The 20,137-nt window shown below is 38.5% G+C and overlaps 1 protein-coding gene across 1 annotated transcript in view; it reads right to left on the bottom strand.

Moving 5' to 3' along the window:
* Positions 1-20,137, bottom strand: part of Grm7 (glutamate metabotropic receptor 7) — a gene marked incomplete at its 5' end in the record, with an annotated part of 311,121 nt that overhangs the window by 258,703 nt on the left and 32,281 nt on the right. The window contains one exon of the mRNA XM_037204288.1: positions 15,544-15,683. Within this exon, the coding sequence (XP_037060183.1) occupies positions 15,544-15,683 (140 nt within the window). The remainder of the gene's footprint in view (positions 1-15,543; positions 15,684-20,137) is intronic.

Raw genomic sequence — 20,137 nt, forward strand, 5'->3', positions numbered from 1 at the left:
TCACTCATTTCCATGAATAAAAAATAGATTTATGAATGTGCATAACTGGGAGATTGACATCCAGATGTTTGGATTTAGGGTTGAATGAGTGTTACAAAATTTCCTTCCCTGAAGAAGTTTTAAACAGCATCAGCTCCTCTTCCAAGTTCCCAAGGTACAATTCTGACAGAGTTCTCTCTAGGGGAACAAATAGGTTTATTTGGTTTACTGATAGAACAGTGTCACTGACCTTAATGCAACCAAATTAGAGGATCTGCCAGACCCAGCATAGATCATGAGTCCCCCATAGCCTCATGAATGAATTCCCCTTCCCTCATCCTTTGTAGCCTGTATAATTTTGGCTCCTCCCTGCAGCCACATGCAATTAGGGCAGAACTGAATACTATTGGTTGGGAGGGGGACTGTACATTTGGGTGTGGGTCCCATGACCCTCCCCATCCCTTCTTCTGAGGGAATATCAACAGTTGACAAGCCCAGCTGTGATGCTTTTTCATAAGCAGTACAGCTGAATTCATGAAGATGGCAGCAATTTTGCTCCAAGGACAGTCCTGTATGAGTGGGGGGTGGGTTACATCTCACATTTCATTTGAGAAGTGACTTGTAGGTATCCAGGTACATAAAAACACTAGACTTAAGTCCTTATCTGAAGGGATAGAGTAGAGATGGGATTTCCAATAAGAATTCCTGGAAACATAAACTCAGACTGCAGCCCACATTTGGGACATGGATCTAGGGACTTAAACAGAAGAAGGCTCTGGTAGCATCAGTTTTGGCTCAATTAAGCATTAGGAACAGATTATGAGGATCCCTAGCTCTGGAATTGCTCCATTTTGGCTTTGAAAGTAAAAAGCTAATGGAATTTTATTAAATCCTGTGATATTTAAGTAAACATTACCCCGTATATGGCCAGAAGTGGTGGTACCCAATACCTTGTCATGATTCTAATGGAAATGTCCCCCCATAGGCTCATGCATTTAAACAGTTGGTCTCAGTTGAAGATACTATCATGCTTATTTACAGAACTTTTGGGAATTAGGGTCTTGCTTACTTATTTAGGTGACTAACTGTGGCCTTGAGAGCTATAGCCCCTCTTTGGTTCTGGTTAAGGTTTTATTTTGCTTCTTGGTAAGTTCTTTATAGGTAGCAGCTGCCATAGGATTCATCCACCATGGACCTAGCCTTCTGCCATGCCTTCATGATATAACACATCTTCTGAGACATGGGCCAAGTGAACCTTTTTTTTTTTTTTTTTTTTTTTTTTGCCAAGACAAGTTTTCTCTGAGTAAGAGCCCTAGGTGTCCTCGAGCATGCTTTGTAGACTGTGCTAGACTTGAACTCACAGTAATCTGCCTACCTCTGCTGGGATTAAAGGCATGAGCCACCATGCCTATATCAGCCCTTCTTTTTTTAAAGCTGCTTTAGTCAGTTATTTGATCAAAAACACAAGGAGGGACTAATACACAGTCCTATACCCCTTTTCTAGTTAATATAGATCTCTATTAAGGTTTACTCTGTAATACCAGATGTATCTTACCTAGGATCCAAAGATTTGGGGTTCCCATGTAGCTGTGTTTAGTATTTTAAGGACTTGTCCATCTTTTTAAAAAATTATTCTTTTTTTTTCTTTATTTTTTTGCACTTGGATGCAATGAAAGAAAATTACTCAAGAATCTAGGGTCTTAAATGGCATCAGAAACATTAACTGGGTTGAAGTGGATTGGGAAATATAATTTAGTATAACCACACGATTATCACACTGTGCAAAAGAAGAGATCATAGGATCAGAGAAAGTGGTATGAAAGAAGAGTGAAGAGCATCAGTTGCTTCCATTTTTTATTATTGGAGAATTTCATAGTTGCATACAATGAATTTTGTTCAAATGCACCCTTCCCCTTCATTCCTGTCCCTCCTCTATGCTGACCCTCTTCCTTCCCAACTTTACATGCTCTATTAATTTCTTTTTTAAGTAAACAAGTCCACTTAGAGTTGAGTGCATGTGCATGAGTGTTTGATCCTCTATTGGAGCATGGGTAGGCAGCCTCTCAAGGACCATATCTCTGAGGTCATAGACTCTAATGGAGAACCTAATGCTATCCTACTAAATGGTCACAGTAATAAACTGTGACATCAGTTCTTATTTTTATACCCAAAGATTAGTGTACCTTCTCTATTTTGATCATATTTTATGTCTTCACATCTCACCTCTCTGGGAGTTCCATTCAGTTGGGACACTGGGTTATGTCCTGCATAGGGAGGCTGAAAAAAGTTGGAGATCAACAGAACTGTCTCCTGAAGTTCAGCTAAGTTTCCTGTGGTGAGATCACTCATTAACTTTTGGTCATGTTAATCTAAACTCCCAGATATGTGCCCTAAAGTCAAGAAGATCCAGTTTCTTTATTTCACTAAGTGTTTCCTCTTCTAGACATTCTAGCAAAGGGAAAAGAAAATATCTCAACTTGATATCACTCAATTTCTTACAAAAATTCATATATTTTATCTGCATCCACAACAACAACTCCGTAAGCAAGAACAATGGAAATCAAATATGGATGAACTAAACTTCCCAGGAAAGTAAAGTTATTTAATATAGTAAGGGATGACTGGAATGAAAATATCCCATGTCTCCCAATCTTCCACAAAGACATCCACTTTCCAGTTTCTGAAACCTTCAAACATATCATATTACACAACAAGAGGGCCTTTATAAATGAAATGAAGGTATAGACCTTAAAAGTAAAGAGACAAGCCTCAGTCACCCAGTTCCACCACATAGAGCTTTCAAAATGTAAGTGTGAGATGGTAGATGAGTTGAAGAAATGTGCCCATAGGGGCTGACAAGATTGCTCAGTGGTTAAGAAAGTATTGTTTCTACAGATGACCCAAGTTACATTCCCAGTACACACATCAGGCAGCTTACAACCACCTATAATTCAACCTCTGGGGTTCCAGTGCCTTCTTCTGGCTCCCAAGAACTCTGTCTGTACATGCACAGCCTCACAGACACAAACATACACATACTTGAAACATACATTCTTAAAAAATGAAATGTGCTGAAAGACAATAAAGCAAGAGAACCAGGATCCTTTCAGGAACCTGACCTGTCCTTGCTGGCTTTGGGGATAGAGGAAAGAGTCATATTCCAAGGTGTCAATGCTGCTTCTATAATATGGATATAGCTGCCAGCAGAGACTCAAGGGCATCAGAGACAGGACTGTAAGGAACTGAATTATTTCAGCCAAGTGAAGAATCTATACAGTCTCTTAAAAGCTCTGAAAAAAGAAGTGATATCTTGGTGACTTAAGGCTTTTAGCCTAGTGACAATGTTGGTGAGAATATTGACTTCTAGAAATTCAAGGTAATGAACCTATGGCATTTAAAGCTTGATTTACTTTTATTTTATGTGTAGGAATGTTTTGCCTGCATGCATGTCCATAAACCACATCCTTGCCAGGTACCATAAAAGCCAGAAGATGGCAAATCTACTGGAAATGGAGGGATTCACAGTATGAACTACAATGTGGAGTCTGGGAACAAATCTAGGTCCTCTGTAAAAGCGACAAGTGATCTTCAGCAGTGAGACATCTTTTGAGCTCCAGAATCTGTGGTATTTTAAATCATCAGGATTGTAATGATTTTACAATTTTCTTGGACTGTTGTTTAATTGTAGATACAAGAAACCAATATAAGAAATATAAACAAAAATCTCATATGCATTCTTAACATGGGTAGGTATTCTTAACTCATTTGCAAATTGGCGATCCTAGGTAGTTAGATGACTTTAGTTTAAAAACATAAATGGATGGTGTCATACAGTGGACACAAGGTCCTCTTGCTCATAGATAGTGCTAGAGAAACCAGAAAGGTTAAGCATGCATGTTGGTTTCTTCTACAGAGGGTTTGTGTAGACATGTTTTCCACACAGATGGTTGGGTATGGATGTTGTAAACAGCCTGGTGATCTGTGCTATCTGTAGGGCCACATAACACCTGAATCACTCAAGTTAAAATATTTATCCCAAATTCTTCCTCCCTACACCTTTAGCTTGAACATTGCTTCTCAGTCAATAGAACCCATCTGTCCTGGCTAGTTTTATATCATCTTGACACAAGCTAGAGTCCTCTGAAAAGAAGGAACCTAAGTTGAGAAAATGCTTCCATAAGAGCCAGCTGTAAGGTATTTTTTTTAATTAGTGATTGATAGGGGAGGGTCCAGTTCATGGTAGCTGGTGTTATCCCTGGGCTAGTGGTCCTGGTTCTATAAGGAAGCAGGCAGAGCAAAGCCATGGAATCAAGCCAGTAAGCATCACCCCTCCACGGCCTCTGCATCAGCTCCTGCCATGCAGCTTTCTGTCCTGTTTGAGTTCTTGACCTGCTTCCTTCAATGATGGACTACAGGGTTATGAGAGTGTAAGCCAAATAAACCTTTCCTCACCAACTTGCTTTTGGTCATGGTGTTTCATTGTAGCAATAGAAACCCTAATTAATATGCCATCCTTAAAGGAGATGTCACATGTACTTTATAGCTTGGTGACCTATATGCTATCTATATTATGGAGACCACTTCAGATCCTAGGTCTTTAAGAACTCATCTTCATGGTAGAGGTCATATGTACTTTGCAAAGAGTTTGATGCAATCATGCTTTAAGCTTTATTGTGCACACAGAATTGAGATAATTGCTATCAGGAAACTTTTTTCCCAAATTTATACTGTACTTAAATATGTCTAAAATAAATTCCCCAGTGTCAGACTCTAGAAGTTTGAACCAGCACCAGATAACTAAGTTGTGCTGAACTGAATTAAGATGTGTGTCCTGATAGGAGGTTCTGGGTCATTGTAGCAAGGGAGGAAAAAGATACTGGGACTCTAGCCCTATGACTGCAAAGAAACAGCCCTATGGACTATGGGTTCAAACCCCAAAATATGTGCCAAGTAGACCTCTCATTTCATAGGATGGTTAGCTCAGGTATTTGGCTACAGTGAAAGGATGCTATTCATCAGTTTCCTTAAGCATTTAGTGGTAAAGACTAGAATAAAGGCTGGGACTCAGATAGGGTGTTCGGTAGGTATCCAAGTTTATACTTAATCTCCTAGTTATTTGCAAACACTTTGGACATAACTCCTATACATTAACATAAAAAATAATAACATTCTGCAAGTCTGAGCTTTCTGGGGGCAAAAGAGTCAGAGATATGGCACATAAATTTGTATTAATTTGTTTTACAGTTTTAGATTGGCAATAACTAGGATGAGGTCCTGATAGAATAGCTGAGCTTTCTAAACCCATCTTTTATTTTGTTTTTCCACATATACTTTGCCAGAGCCTAAAATGCAAATAGAATGAAATGCAACAATTTCCCTGCCGAGCCCAGAGTGTATTAAAAATATGAAGTGATTTGCTTGAATGCCTACCATGCAAACAAGAATTTATGGGGGTTCAAGGTTCTGTAATGCACGTGTCTGTGGAGTCATATTTATAATTGCCAATACTATTAATCTTCTTGACACACATAGAAAGAGCCCAGCCATACACCATTGATTACAAGAAGAGATGCTGACAAATCATGAAAAAGCTGTCTCTTTCATTTCCAACATGTTTTGTAACAGGCACAAAGATGTTTGCAAACAAAGCTACTGTCTTCTGTGAAGGTATCTTTCTCTTACGCACTGCAATTATTGACCCTCGATAAAACGTATTATTACCCACTTATGGGTGTTTTGGGCCATTAACTCTATTGATAAATTATTGTTGATTTTCTGGAAGCCAATTTCCTGAGGCTATAAATAAAAAGTTAAGCATATGCTCAAGCCAAGCTAGTAGAAATAAGGCACTTTATACTTACAGTCTACTTTGTGTGAATGAAACTGTATGCTTGTGTGACTCATGGGGATTCTGTGGAGGTAAGTATAGTCAGCTGGGTAGCAGGTGGAAGAGAGTGATAGGGTCCACAGTAATAAGAGAACTCAAACCTATCTAAAGCAAAAAGCTGTGATTTTGACCTAACCACCTTTGGCTGTGAAGGAATAAGGAATAAGGCATATTATTGCCAGAGGTAATCTTTCAGAGAAGCCAAGAATATATACATCTGATTTTCAATAGAACTCTAAGTCATTGATGTCTAGACATGCCCGCTATGTTCAGTTTGGGTTCTCACCTGTGGTTAGCTGACAAATGCAGAGCAGCTAACACTGGGATGTGTTAACGTCTTTTACATTATTTCAGATCAGACATGCTGACAAATGGAAGCATCTCCTGCCACTCTGGTGGCAAGTTAAATGGCGTCCTCTCAGAGCATGCCTCTTTGTGGAGATTCAGAGAGCTCACAACTGGACAGGGGCTTAATTATAGACCAGATCTCTGTAGTCTTCAATTCTTTCTAGGCTCATTTCTCCTCTAAACAGCATGAGAGGGCAGATGGGAAAACAGGAGATACAATGGTGTACCATCTTTTCCTTATTAGTGCACTCTGCTGAAAGCTGAAGTACCCAATGTCTTCTGCACTTGAGCTGATGTCTCAAGAGCAGTAATCCTCTCTCATGTTCTCAAACAGCCATCAGCAAGTTTCCAGAAGTACAAATCAATGGGAGCAAAACCCCAACCAATTATTTTCTCCATTTGCTTCTTTTCTTTCTGATTTATCATTTGAAGATCAAACCAGTATATCTCTGTGACCCAAAGTAGTCTACAGAACTCCTAGAAGAAACTAGGAAGCCTATGTGGTAAACCAACCTCTTTTTCTTTTGAGACATGACTAACTATGTAGCCATGACTGGACTGTAATTTGCTATGTAGACTAGGCTGGCCTCTAATTAAACACAGATCCATCTGATTCTGCCTCCCAAATGCTGTGATTAAAGGTGTGCACAACCTCCTTAGCTGTAAATTAAGTTCTTAAACCATTTAGCTGAATTATGCAGAATTCCTGACTAGAGTTGAAGTTTGGGTTAGTCTTGTCATTGGGATGCTAAATTAAAATTAACATGCTCCATAATTTATATAAAACAATAGTTTTTCATCTCCCCATTCACTTCATATTTACTTAGATATATCTATATGCTAAGTATTCAGGCAAATACTGAATTATAAGGAAAAGTCATTAGTTTAGCACTAGAAATTAATCTTTTGAAGAATTATAAATCATGTGAGGAACTATCTCTGCTCCATTATTATTGTTATTGTTGCTACAGTGGCTAAGAAGTGCTGAATATTTACTATGTTTCAAGTATGTTACATGTATTTAATTCAGTGACTGTAATTCTAATTTAAAGCTACTATCAGTAGAACTGAGACTCATATCCATCTAGCAGTTTACCTTCTGGCATGCTCCTCAGACTTGCAGCACCCCTCCAAATTGAACTATCACCTTCAACAGGGAAGAGGAGGCTCATGAACCTCAGGTGGTAAACAGAAGGTCACCAAAATGTCACTTGTACATGAGAACAAAACTTGGAAAAGTTTTGACAAATTGGACATTGGGGCAGTCCTTACTTTAGTCTGTCCTAGATTCCCTTTGTGGGCTGAGTAGACCTGTATATTTTGTCTACCCAGGAAGAGTCTGTTATACAACACCTCAAAGACTTCAGACTTCATTACTGACAAATAACACTGTAAGTTGAAGGAAATAACTATTAACGATGACAAGCAACAAGCTGAGTTCATTAAATTAGTTTTCAACCTGAGACTGAAGAAGTACTAGATTTATTCTTGAGATTATTTTTTTAATTTTCATGTCTATGTACATGAATAAGGAATAAGGCATATTATTGCCAGAGGTAATCTGGCTGTACTCTGAGTGCAGTGACTATGGAGACCAGAAGAAGATGATGGATCCTCTGCAGCTGGAGTTACAGGCAGTCGTGAACCAAATGACCTTAGTGCTGGGAACTAAACGTGGGTCCTCTGCAAGCAAACAAATGCTGTTAACTGCTCAGCTATCTCTCCACCCCTGAAGCACTGTATTTTGATAATGTACATATTTTTCTCTCTGCCAATATTGGAATAAGTATGGCTATTGCCCTATGTTAATCAATTACATTGTAAATTAAGGGTAATTAGATTTTTAATAAACATTATACCACTGTAATTTTCAAACAATAGGATGATTATAGTCTTATAGGTAGATAGAAGTAAGTATTGATTTTAGATGCCTAATTTTAATAAATGGTAATTTTGGAAATCAACTATTCACAGGTCTTTAAATGTCTACAACAGTTAAAATTCTAATGAAGTTGAAAGATTTAGTATTTAACAAAATAAAAATTTTAGATATTAATTTTTAATTACTGCCATGAAAACTTCTGCCCAACAAAGTGTGTTTGACTTTTATTTTTCTTTTCCATTCTCAGCCTATGTCCAGATCTATTTTTCTTTTTGCTTTTTCCTTAGTTCTAGTGATGGATCCCATGGCCTTGAACATACTACTGAAGAATACTATCATTAAGGTACAACTATCCATTAATTTAAAATTAATCAATCAATTAATTAATGCATGTGATCTGTGCCAATGAGAGTGCTTGTAGAGGACAGAAGACAACTCTCAGGAGTTGATTCTTTCCTATCACTTTGCAGAGTATAGTGATTGAACTCATGACATCAACTGTTTCTCTCTTTACCTCCCCAGCGTAAAAGCAGGTACCTCTACTAGCTGTACCATATCATTAACTCAGACCCTTCATATTTTAAAACAGGATTTTCCAGTGTAGCTCAGTCTGGCCTAGAATTCCCAAATACCCTGCCTTTCATCCTCAAGTATTAGAGCTACAAGTGATTCTTGCTGCACTCTGATTACTGTTTCTTTGTTGATTACAATGGTGGGTAAGATTGCAGGTGAATCCTATCTTACTTGAATTCTTCTTCCAATGTGATGATAACAGAAGACTCCAGAAAGTATTCAAACAGCTTCCAGTGAAGGGCTTCCTGAGGCTCAGTGAGATACAGATCTAGTTTGTCCTTCTGAGTTTTGGCTCTCTTCCCTGGAAATTATACATTGTAGCCTCAAACCCAAGGTCCCTGAGCTTTTGAGGGTATGTTCACTTGCTATACATAGGAAGAGCATGTTGACTACCTAGACAGGGCAGTAGCCATGCAGAGGTTTATCTGAGGACAGCCTTGGCTAAATGTCCCTCAGTATCACCATGGCCACACTGTCTAACTTACATTGCATCTGTTGCTGTCATGGTAATTGGAAACCATTTATCAAGAAATGGAGGCTAATGGGTGCTGGAAAACATTCTATTTTCACTCTCCATGGATTTATATATTAACTGGCAAAAATCACAATGCTTAGCACATTAACACAAATAAAATATGATGTCAATCTGGATTCAATTCTTGGAGTTTTGAATATCTAAGTATTAATTGTAAATTCAACACAATGGAAATTATAGAAAGAGCTGAAAACCCCATTATCCTTAGGGTGTCCTCAAAAACAGGTAACCTTATGATAACTTGAATCATTTACACAAGGCTCAGCAAGATTCCCCTGGCCTCATCTCTAAGAGAATCAAATCTCTACCAATTTTGCCCATTAAGACTATTATTAAAGGTGGCTAAAGAGATTGCTCAGTGGTTAGGAGGGGGAATAGATCTTCTAAAACACCCTGGCTTAATCCCAGTATGGTCTATGCCTCCACTTCCAGGAGATCTAATCCTCTTTTTCTTTTCTTCTCTGGTACATGTATTCACACTCATGCATATAAAAAAAATAAAAAAAATAGTCAATCTTAAAAAGAAAACAACAACAAAATTTTAATGTTCTGTTATTTGAATTTCAGCTATTTGCATGATTAACCGTTTGGGCATATCTGAATTTTCTATTAATTCCAGATAAAGTAAAGATGATATTTTAAAAGAAAATCAATTTTAAGAACCAGAAGAGTGGGATTCCAGGGTGGAGTTGGCAGCTGTCCCTTGGTTACCTCTTCCCCACTGTTAACATTACAGAATGCATATGCCTATTAAAGTGAATAGATTGAAGCCAAAAACAATTGCTTTTGTTTCTATAACAAATAGCCCACACAGTGCTTCAAATATAGGCATAGAAAAGATTTAAGCACACACATTCCATTTCTTTCTTTTTCCTGACATCTACTTCAATTTTGAAACAAAACTACATTACTCATTCCCAAGCATTTTTTTTCTTGTCTCTTTTAAGGAAAATACTACTGACCCTTCAAGATACTGATCAAATAAAACATTTGATAGGTTTCCTTAAGCCAATAGTTATGTGTCCTAAAATGTGTTATGCATATTATAATCTCCTCATTACAGTCTGTGCTGTCAGAACACAGAGACCTGCTTATCTTAGTGTCTTCAATGGTTGTCATTGCCTGACCCAGAACTTGTCCCTTCTTTCCTCTGCAGTTACTTCATGTAATCTCTTGACAGTACAATAGAAACATGAGTAATTGAGTCAAGTTTATTTCTGCAGAAATTTTCAAATGGCCAAGTAAATGATTTCTTTGTTCCTAATTCCCTTTCACAGAATTTTGTTGTTCATGCAGAAATGCTCTAGCATCATTCCACGTAGTCATCTTTTATTAAACTACAGGAAAATTAAGTCTTGGAGCTACAATGCTGGTAGGAAGGGCACATGAGATGCTCTGTAATAGATGGCACACTGCTAGGCTTCCACATTCAGGAAGATCACATCCTGGAAAGCTGGGCAGCCTGGTCTGCAGCACTGGGATGCTGAAAACTGAAAACTACATTGGCTCAGAAACTAATTTGCAATTACTGACCTCAGAGGAAGTACTCCTAAAAATTTCATTTGTTAGAAAAGATGTAGCTAGGGATTGAAAAAGCACCCTTGAGTCTTTGTAAATGAGAAGTAGAACCATTACTTCAAATGCTTTGTTTTGTTCCACTGAAAAGAAGAAAGTGAACTAACAGAAATGCTTGCTCAAATTCCACTCTAGCAGTTAAAAAAAAAAAGAATCACAAGAGGCATCACAAAAGGGACAACATAGACAAAATGATGTTACCCAGGAGACTAGCCACCAGATGGGACACCTGGACCAAAGCTTTGAATCTCCATGTGTGCAGGGTTAGGTTCACTGTGGCTACTAGAACTACTTTTTATTTTTATCACTTCCCTGAAATGATTAAATTCACTTTAACAATAAAAGGTTTGCACACAGTGACCTTCTATCCAGACCACTTAACTCAGTGGCCATGTCATTTGAATCTACCATCTGTCAAAATCCCATTCCTGTCAAAATGGCCTTTGTGCCTCAGTCATCCATTCTTATACTTCCCATGCAACCCAAGAGTTAACTAAGACATCCATATGAGATTTGGGTTACCAACTCACACCCTAGCACACTACAATTAGTGTCATAAAATGTAATAAAAAATGCTCATTTAATGACAGGTCAGAGATCTCTGATTTTCATCCCAGAGTCAAACAAATATCCCAAGCATGTGGTCCACTCAATTCCAGGCATATTGGATATACTATTTTAGACGTGGTTCTGTATGCAGTACTAGAAAAGTATGGTATCATTTTCAAGGAGATATTCAAGGCCTGGGGGAGGAGTCCTTCTTATTCTCCATTTCTTTCCTAGTGGATTTTCAAGCCATTTACAGATTGGTAATGGGTACTTTTTGTATGGCTGTACCTCCATACCCTTGTCGATGCCCATCTCACTCTTACAGGTCTAGGAAGTCCCATATATTTAAAAATTCCAAATACTTGTAATTCTTGATTTCATTTCTCCCACTCTTAGCATCTGGTCTCTTCTAAAGTACTGTCAGAAGCCACAAAGCCCTTCAAGTAATACAAATCCACCACACACTCAGCTTCATTTCCATGGTCAAATAGAGCTTTCAGGCAAGGTTTCAGGCAAGGATTCTCAAAGGATCATTAGCACTCCCTGTGGACTTTTTAGAAAGGCAAACATTTGGTTCTGCATGAACTTCAGATCTAATGCATCAAACTCAAGGGATGGGCCCCACTTTCTAGATTTAATGAGCCTCCAGATGGCTCCGATGAACAGTGAAGATTGAGGGTGGCTTAGTATGTCCCCTCAGCTATCTTCCATGCATCTAAAAGTGATTTTCATTTTTAAATTTTTAAAATAAACTAAAAATATAATTTTTATTTTGTTTCTATATAGTCACACTTTTGCTTTATTTTAAGTAATTTTAAATTATCTGAGAAATAAAAGTAAGCAGTTTTCCCATGGTGTGCAAGGAACTGCATTAATATGACTGCATGTTAGTCCCATACCTCTTAGGACTTCTCCCTTATTTTCTAGTGGCTCACTATCTCTGGCTAAGCCGTTTGGCCTGCCACCACCCATATTTTCCACATTAGTGGATTCCCATTCCTTGGACCCCTCTCTTTCCATTTCCCCTATCCTGTTTCCTATCGTCTTTCAACCACACATTGTAATTTCTGCATGCATGTTTGTTCACTTGTGTGCCTTATATCTGTGTGCTAGGTGGTCAGTTGTGTGAGATATGAGTTTCATTTGTTTGTCTCCACTGTGTACCTACCTACTGCCTCTCATGGTACCTATCATAGGAAGGATATCTAAGAAACAATAACAACTTGCTGAATGGCCAGTTGCAGACAATTCTTATGAGGGATGATTTCAAATAAAACAAAATGAGCTTGTTTAAGGACTTCCAGATTATACTCCAGTCGATAAGAGCCAGGTGAGAATTCTTATATACATGAAAAAGTCACACCTGCTAGAAACTTAACCTTGGTGCTGAAGTGTATACTGAGAAACATTAATAAACCAATTTAATTTCCTCTTTTAGGTATAATCAAAATTTCTGCATAAGCCAGAATTCTACTAGTCTTAACTCTATGCCTTTAATCTTGCATGACTACATTTGTACCACAGGGATACCAAAAAAGGACAGTTAGGCATGCCACAATGCTTTGATTCTGATTCTGTTTATTATTATTATTATTATTATTATTATTATTATTATTATTATTTAGGTTTCTGAGACAAAAATCTCACTATTGTAGCCCAGGCTGGCCTCAGACTCTCTAGCCTCTGGTCTCAATTTCCCAAATGCTGTAATCACAAATGTGATTCTAGCCTTTTATCACTAAATCTTGGATTTACCTTCTGAGACACTTTTTACCTTTTGCTTTTATTTTTCTGTTTTTGAATATAAGTTTAGTGTGTCTTGCATTTGGCATAATTTCAACTGCTTCCCTGGTTTTGGTCCTTAGCCATGCTTGGCACATGCTAACTGGCTCCATCATTCTTAGACACCAGATCCCTGCTATTTGAATGGCAGTCCTCAAGGGAGGGAGAACAGCCAAGTATAAGTCAAGTCAACACAGGGCAAGGTGTGAGTGAAACAACTGGCCAGCAGTGCTTTCACTAATTCCTAAATCCAGCAGCCGCTACCTTCTTCTTCTTCTTCTTCTTCTTCTTCTTCTTCTTCTTCTTCTTCTTCTTCTTCTTCTTCTTCTTCTTCTTCTTCTTCTTCTTCTTCTTCTCCTTCTCCTTCTCCTTCTCCTTCTCCTTCCTCTTCCTCTTCCTCTTCCTCCTACTCTTACTCCTCTTCTTCTTCTGGAAACAGCCAAACACACTCTGCATTTTCACTTCAAGTTGTCTCTTATTATTATTTCTGACTGTGAGTTTCGTACACACTTTTGACCTCTCTTCCTAGATGATTACGTTTGTGCAACTCATGACACCAAATGAGGCATACCTTGGTTGTGTCAGCCTCTATTTCATTAATTACTACAGTACCCCCTGAGGTAGAGACTGGAGAAGGCCTCAGACATAATTGCTCCCTTTTAATGAGATAGAGAATGAATTATCTGAGATGGTGACTATGTGATCAACTTTATGTGTCAATATGACTGGACTACAGGACACTAATGTATTCAGCCAAATACAATTCTGTGGATACATTCAAAGTTATTTCTAGATAAATTCAATATCTGAGTCAGAAACTGAGTAAAGCAAATGGTCCTGCTCACAGCCTAACCCACCCCAAGCTTTCATGTGTCTCAGCTAACCCAGTCAAAGACCAAAGAGGATATAAAGATGAAGTAACAGAGAATGTAATCTGTCTTTAAGTGGGACATTGAGAAGTATGTCACTCTCTATTGAAAGATAGAAAGGCTACACAAACGTATTACTATAGGGCAGTATTTTAGGAAGTAGAAATTAAAAACAGAATGGCATCAAAATTATTCAAAAATTGTATTACTATCAAGTGAGAAAGAAAGAGAGAGGTAACAGTAGCTTTCACAAAGAAGCTTTAAAATTGTTACCAGGTAACTCATTAGAAATATGAGTCAGAGTCAATGAAGGGTCTCACAGAATTAAAGACTAGTATACAAACTCAATATCAGGTCCTCAACATGCCTCAGCAGGTAAAGGCATTTGCTGCCACTCTTAAAGACTTGAATTTTATCTCAGAAACTCATGGTAGAAAGAGAAAGTTGACTCCTACAAATTGTCATCTGACTTCCACATGCATGCATCCCCTCAGGCAAACCCAATGCACCCAGTTCTGTCATTGTTATTATCATTATTGTAGTGTAGCTGGAGTTTTCTCTCTGGGTCCCGCCAAACCCTGGCAGTCCCTTAGCCCACTTATAAAATAAACATAAGACGCTTATATTATTTAAACTGCTTGGCCATTAGCTCAGGCCTATCATTGTCTAGCTCTTACTCTTTATGTTCAACCTATTTCTATTAATCTATATTTTGCCATGTGGCTTACTGGTACCTTACATCTTTCTTGTCCTGGTGGTGGCTGTAGGCACACTCCTCCTTCACTTCCTGTTCTCTCATTTCTCCTCTCTGTTAGTCCCACCTATACTTCCTGCCTGGCTACTGGCCAATCAGTGTTTTATTTATTAACACATTTGCCATACAGAACATCCCATAGCACTTCCCCTTTTCTTGTGCCAAATGTAGATGTAACCATCTTTTTAGATAAGAAACACAGAGCTGATTGCAGAGTTAAAAAGCCCAAGAGGTCAGAGCAATAGCTAAGAGCTAAAAATCTTACCCTTCACTGCCGCTGCTGTCCTCCTCAGCAAGAGAACTACTTTCTGTGTGTCTATCTTCTTATAGACTTTCTGTTCTGCCTTCTCATTGGTTGTAAACCCAACCACATGACCTCCTCATCACTGCCCATCTATACAGACCTCCAGATCTTCTATGGTTGGTATTGAGATTAAAGGCGTGTGTCTCTATGCTGTCTGTATCATCCTTGAACACACAGAGATCTGCCTAGCTCTGCCTCCCAATTGCTGGTATTAAAGGCATGCACCACCACCGCCCAGCTTCTACTATGGCTTGTTATTAGCTCTGAACCCCAGGCAACTTTATTTATTAACATACAAATAAAATCACATTTCAGTACAAATAAAATATCACCATATTGTAGTATTAGTAGATGAATGGTTATCAGTCCCCCATGAAGCCTGGAACAAATTTCAAGTTCCTTTTCTATGTGCATAAACACATAAACAGGAAACAAACATCTATTTGATCAAATTAATACCCCTATTATTATTATACCAGGGAAAGAGAGGAACAATCAGAACTCACGTTGAGCTGAAGTTCATCTGTCCACTGACCAATAAGACGATAACCAGGGTTGGTGGTGTTTGTTGTCTGGTACTGGAAGATATCATACCGCCCAGGAGCATCCCCATTTTTGTTAAACATCACTGGGGTGCCAGCACTACCTGAAGGAGAAAATAAAAGACCGGAATTAAGCAGTATTCCTTCCATTTCCTGGGTGATGAAGTTAGGAGCTAACCCTGTTGCTAACACGATGGCCTCTACTGTCCCCTCAGCTCACGGTAGTCCGTCTCTACAGCTTGTGTACTGTGGTTACAGAATGCTGGAAGACAACCCATCTCTTCCTTTGAATGGCTCTATTCTTGATCTTTCTGAAGATTTTCTTCTAAGCCTTTCTAAGCAAATAAATTCATGTATTAATTTTCAGAGACAAAAATATGTTTTAACACAATGCTTTTGCTAACTGTGATTGCAATGCTCACAATGGCAATGGCTATTTTCATTTCCACTTAACACCAAATTGTAGTTAATAAAGAATAAGTTCAAAAATAGTAATTCTTAAAATTGATACATCATTACGAATAAGCAAAATAATTCACTTAAAGTGAATTTCTGCTCTGATTGAATTTAAAACATGTAGTGTGTTATTTCTAATTCATAGAGAGCAAGTAGGAAATGCCCAGCAGTATGCCTAAAAGACATTCCATAGGCATTATTTTCTTCTTCAAGCCATTATTTAGTTAGGTCTTCTTAAAGTGTACTCTTTGGATGAAAAGGTGAGATGTTTCAGCAGGTGAGAAGACTTGTTGAGCAAACTTGAGGACATGAGTTCAAATCCCCAGCACCTCTCCTTCTCTAGTAAAAGAACTGGAAGGTTAATTTGTTCTATTAAATACATGTTTCATGTTTATGCACATATGCAAGTGAGCTTGTAAAAGCGTGACATGTTCTGGTGTCTGTAACAACTGTGCTATTGGATACAGAGACAGAAGGATCACCAGGGCTTGCTGGCTGCCATTCTGGGTCCACGTTCAGAAAGAAACCATTTCTCAAAGGAATGTGAGTGATAAGCCTGTGAGTGATAAAGGGCATCTGATTGGACAAATGAATATCCAATACCAAGAACAAAGCCACATCCAGAAAGAGAGACTGTACATTGAGTATAAGAGCCATATGAACTATGTCATCTTGCTGAATGATACAACATCACAGCTAGGACAAAGGGACATCTAAGGCACATACCTTTCTATAGTTACCAATTACAGATTTTATGATAGGGCTAACAATCAGAAAAAGAAATCGGAGCTTGTGATGGGGTGAATAATGATCCTAATATGTCTGTTCTGTAATGTTCTTTATGATGTGACAGAGTTCAGGACTATAACATGGAGAGAACCTCCTATATAACATGAGTTTGTCCAATGTCCTCACATCAGTGTACATAAAAGAGAGACAAGAGGAATGAAAGGCAGTGTGTGTGTGTGTGTGTGTGTGTGTGTGTGTGTGTGATAAAAAACACAGGAATGATTGGGCACATGCATTACCACTGAAATGGGTTCCAGAATCTATGAAATGGAAGGGAGTGGATTTTCCTTCAGTCTGCAGAAGGACCCCTGACTTGCCATCACCATTATAGGGGTCCTGGGAAACATATAGTGGTCTTCTATATTGCAAGCCTATAAGGTAATGTGTGCTGCAATGGCTAACTTGTTGATAACCTTGACAACATGGGAAGAGGGAACCTCAACTGAGAATGTATTCCATCAGATTGGCCTATGAGCATGTCCTGGGTCATTTTCTTGATGACTAATTAATATAGGAGGTACCATCATTAGACAGATATGTCTAGGCTGTATAAGAAGGTTAGTTGAATGTGAGCAAGAAAGAAAACCATTAAACAGTATTCCTAAGTGGCAGCCTCTGTTTCAGTTCATGCCTCTACATTTCTGCCTTGATCCCTTGCTCTGGAGTCCTTCTGTGATGTTCTGTGACATAAAAGCTGAAATAAACCTTTTCTCCCTCCAAGTCAGTTTACTTTTATTTTTAATTTTTTTTTTATTTTTGCACATGCTGGTTATTACAGCAACAGAAAGCCAAAGTAAAGCATATGTGTGTGCATTGTTTAAGACTTTAACTTGTGGTTATATTTAAAGGAGGTGGGGGGCAGATGATCAAGTAGGAATTCAGAACATAGCTGGAGGACACAGAACACCAAATTTCCTCATCTTACAGGTAAGAAGCTGCTTAAGTTCAGGTAGGGAAGGTTTCTTGTCAGTGACTCAGATAATTTCAACCAGATAACTTAGATAATTATATCACAATAATACTTAGTAACTGGTTTTTGAATCCTTAGGATAGATCCATATTACAGGTTGATCTATCAGTATCTTTATGACTTTAGCAAATTATTTTATTTCAGGCAGCTGTCTGTCACAAGGGACACTTTTCCATAGAGTTACAGTGAGTGCTGAGTGCAATAACCTAACGGTATGCTCTCCTGCCTGTGCCCTCACTTAGCAATCACTTAATCGTAATGCTTCTTAAAATGAGATCTGTGCGTGGGTGTTCTTGTGGGACTATGTGCCACATGTGTACAGGTGTATGCAGAAACTAGATGAGGCAGTTGGGTCCCCTGGAGCCGAAGTTTCAGGCAGTTGTGAGCCACCCAATATAGGTTTTGGAAATTGAACTCAGCTCCCCTACGAGAGCAGTCAGCACTCTTAACTGCTGAGCCATCTCTCCAGCCCTTTAATAATTTTGAATAGTTTTATTTTTTTTCAGTTTATTTACCTATCATCTCGAGACCAGAAATAACACATGGCTTTGGTTAGCCAAGTAGAAGCTTACCTAGTGAACTTGTGTTGCTCTTTGGAGATCCCATTAGAATTTTCCCATTTCTAGAAACATTTTCTATTTACCAAAGAGCAGTGTAGAGCCCACAGTGGGAGTGGACACTAGAAGTCTGTGAACACTGCTTTGTTCCCACCAATTTGAGTCAATGGTTTGGATTGTTTGTGGCCAAAGGAACCATTTCAATTTGCTTCTTCTATACATTGCCCAGACATAATCATCAGAGACTGTAAAAAACACTTCATCACAATTCTTTTTAAAAATATTCTTTGAAATTATAATAAAATCATGTCATTTCCTCTTCTCTTTCTTCCCTTAGCTCCTCTCATTCACCCCAACTTGCTCTCTTTCTAATTCATAGACTTTTCCCTCTTTATTGTTGTTATATATAGTCTTCTGTGTCACACAAAGCTCCATGCAATGAGAGGGAAACAAGCAGCAGCAACAAATGACTATTGATGCAACAGAGACTTTTCAACAACTGTGTCTTGCTCTTAGCAAATATTCCAAGTATGTAAGAACAAGAGATGAAATGTGATGTTGCATGTCATTAGTGAGAAATGAGAATCCTATTACTGTGCTATAAGACATTGCTATTCAGGTGTCCAGTCTTTTCTCTCACTCGGGATGCCCGGACTCACATTGTGCTTTGCTCTAAATACACCATTTTCTATTCATTAAATTACGTGGCTGGAGCCTTTCATACTTTTTGAGAGGAGAGAGAAAGTATGTCTGAGGCCCAGAGCCCCAAACAATCTCCTGTTCATCCACTCGTTCTTCCTCAGAACAGGACACATGGCCTTATCTTTCTCCCTTCTCAAAATCTTTGTGAAGGAAAATGATTCTTGTCATGCTCTTCCATTCCTATTAAAGTTCATGTTAAAAATTATAGCAGAGGAGATGAATACTTTATCTAAATGATGATTTCTAATAGTGTATTGTGTAGCTTTGACCTTCTAAATGCATTCTTTAATGAAATGGGCTTATTATTCCCATGGTGTTTTTTTTCTCCTTACAGTCTGCTTTAACAGTACCTACACCTGGACTTATTAAAAGAAAAATAGGCAGTGTATTCAATGGACTTTGTGAACAGAAAACAATAAAACAGAAGTCTAGAGAAGAGGAAACAAACTATCAAAGAGAAGGTGCTTGCCCACAGAGATACTGTAAGGCGTGAGGACCAGAATGCAGAAACACCAAGTAAAAGAAAAGGGGCTACCAGTCAAGATGGGCAGCATTATAACCTACAAAAGCAGGATCACAGAAAGGATGACTGATTCAAAATTACCCTTTACAACCTCCACAAGACCCTGGGACTATATATTTTATTTTAAAATTGTGTGTTTGACATACAGACAGACCAAGAGGGAGAGAGGGAAATAGGGAGGGAGGGAGGGAGAGAAAGAGAGAGAGAGACAGAAACAGAGACAGAGAGAGGGAGAGAGAGGGAGAGAATATTTATATATGTGAGTGCAGGTCCTTGTAGAAGCCTTGGACCTGGAGTTATAGGTAATTGTGAGCCATCCAACCCTTGTGTTGGGAACGAAACTAGGGTCCTCTGAAAGGGCAGTATGGATGGACTCTTAGCTGCTGAGGCATGCCTCTAGTCCCCCCAAGAACTCTATTGGGAAAGTTACAGGCTCATAGCCATGGACAACCAGGAGTAGATCTTACAGTAGGATATTAGAAGGGTAAGGCGAATGATCATCATAACATAGGGAACATGATGAAGGTCTTGAAGGAAATTCTGTTCCAACAGGAGAAAAGA

Source organism: Peromyscus leucopus, chromosome 3, assembly GCF_004664715.2.
Source record: "Peromyscus leucopus breed LL Stock chromosome 3, UCI_PerLeu_2.1, whole genome shotgun sequence".
In the NCBI taxonomy this organism is placed as follows: domain Eukaryota; kingdom Metazoa; phylum Chordata; class Mammalia; order Rodentia; family Cricetidae; genus Peromyscus; species Peromyscus leucopus.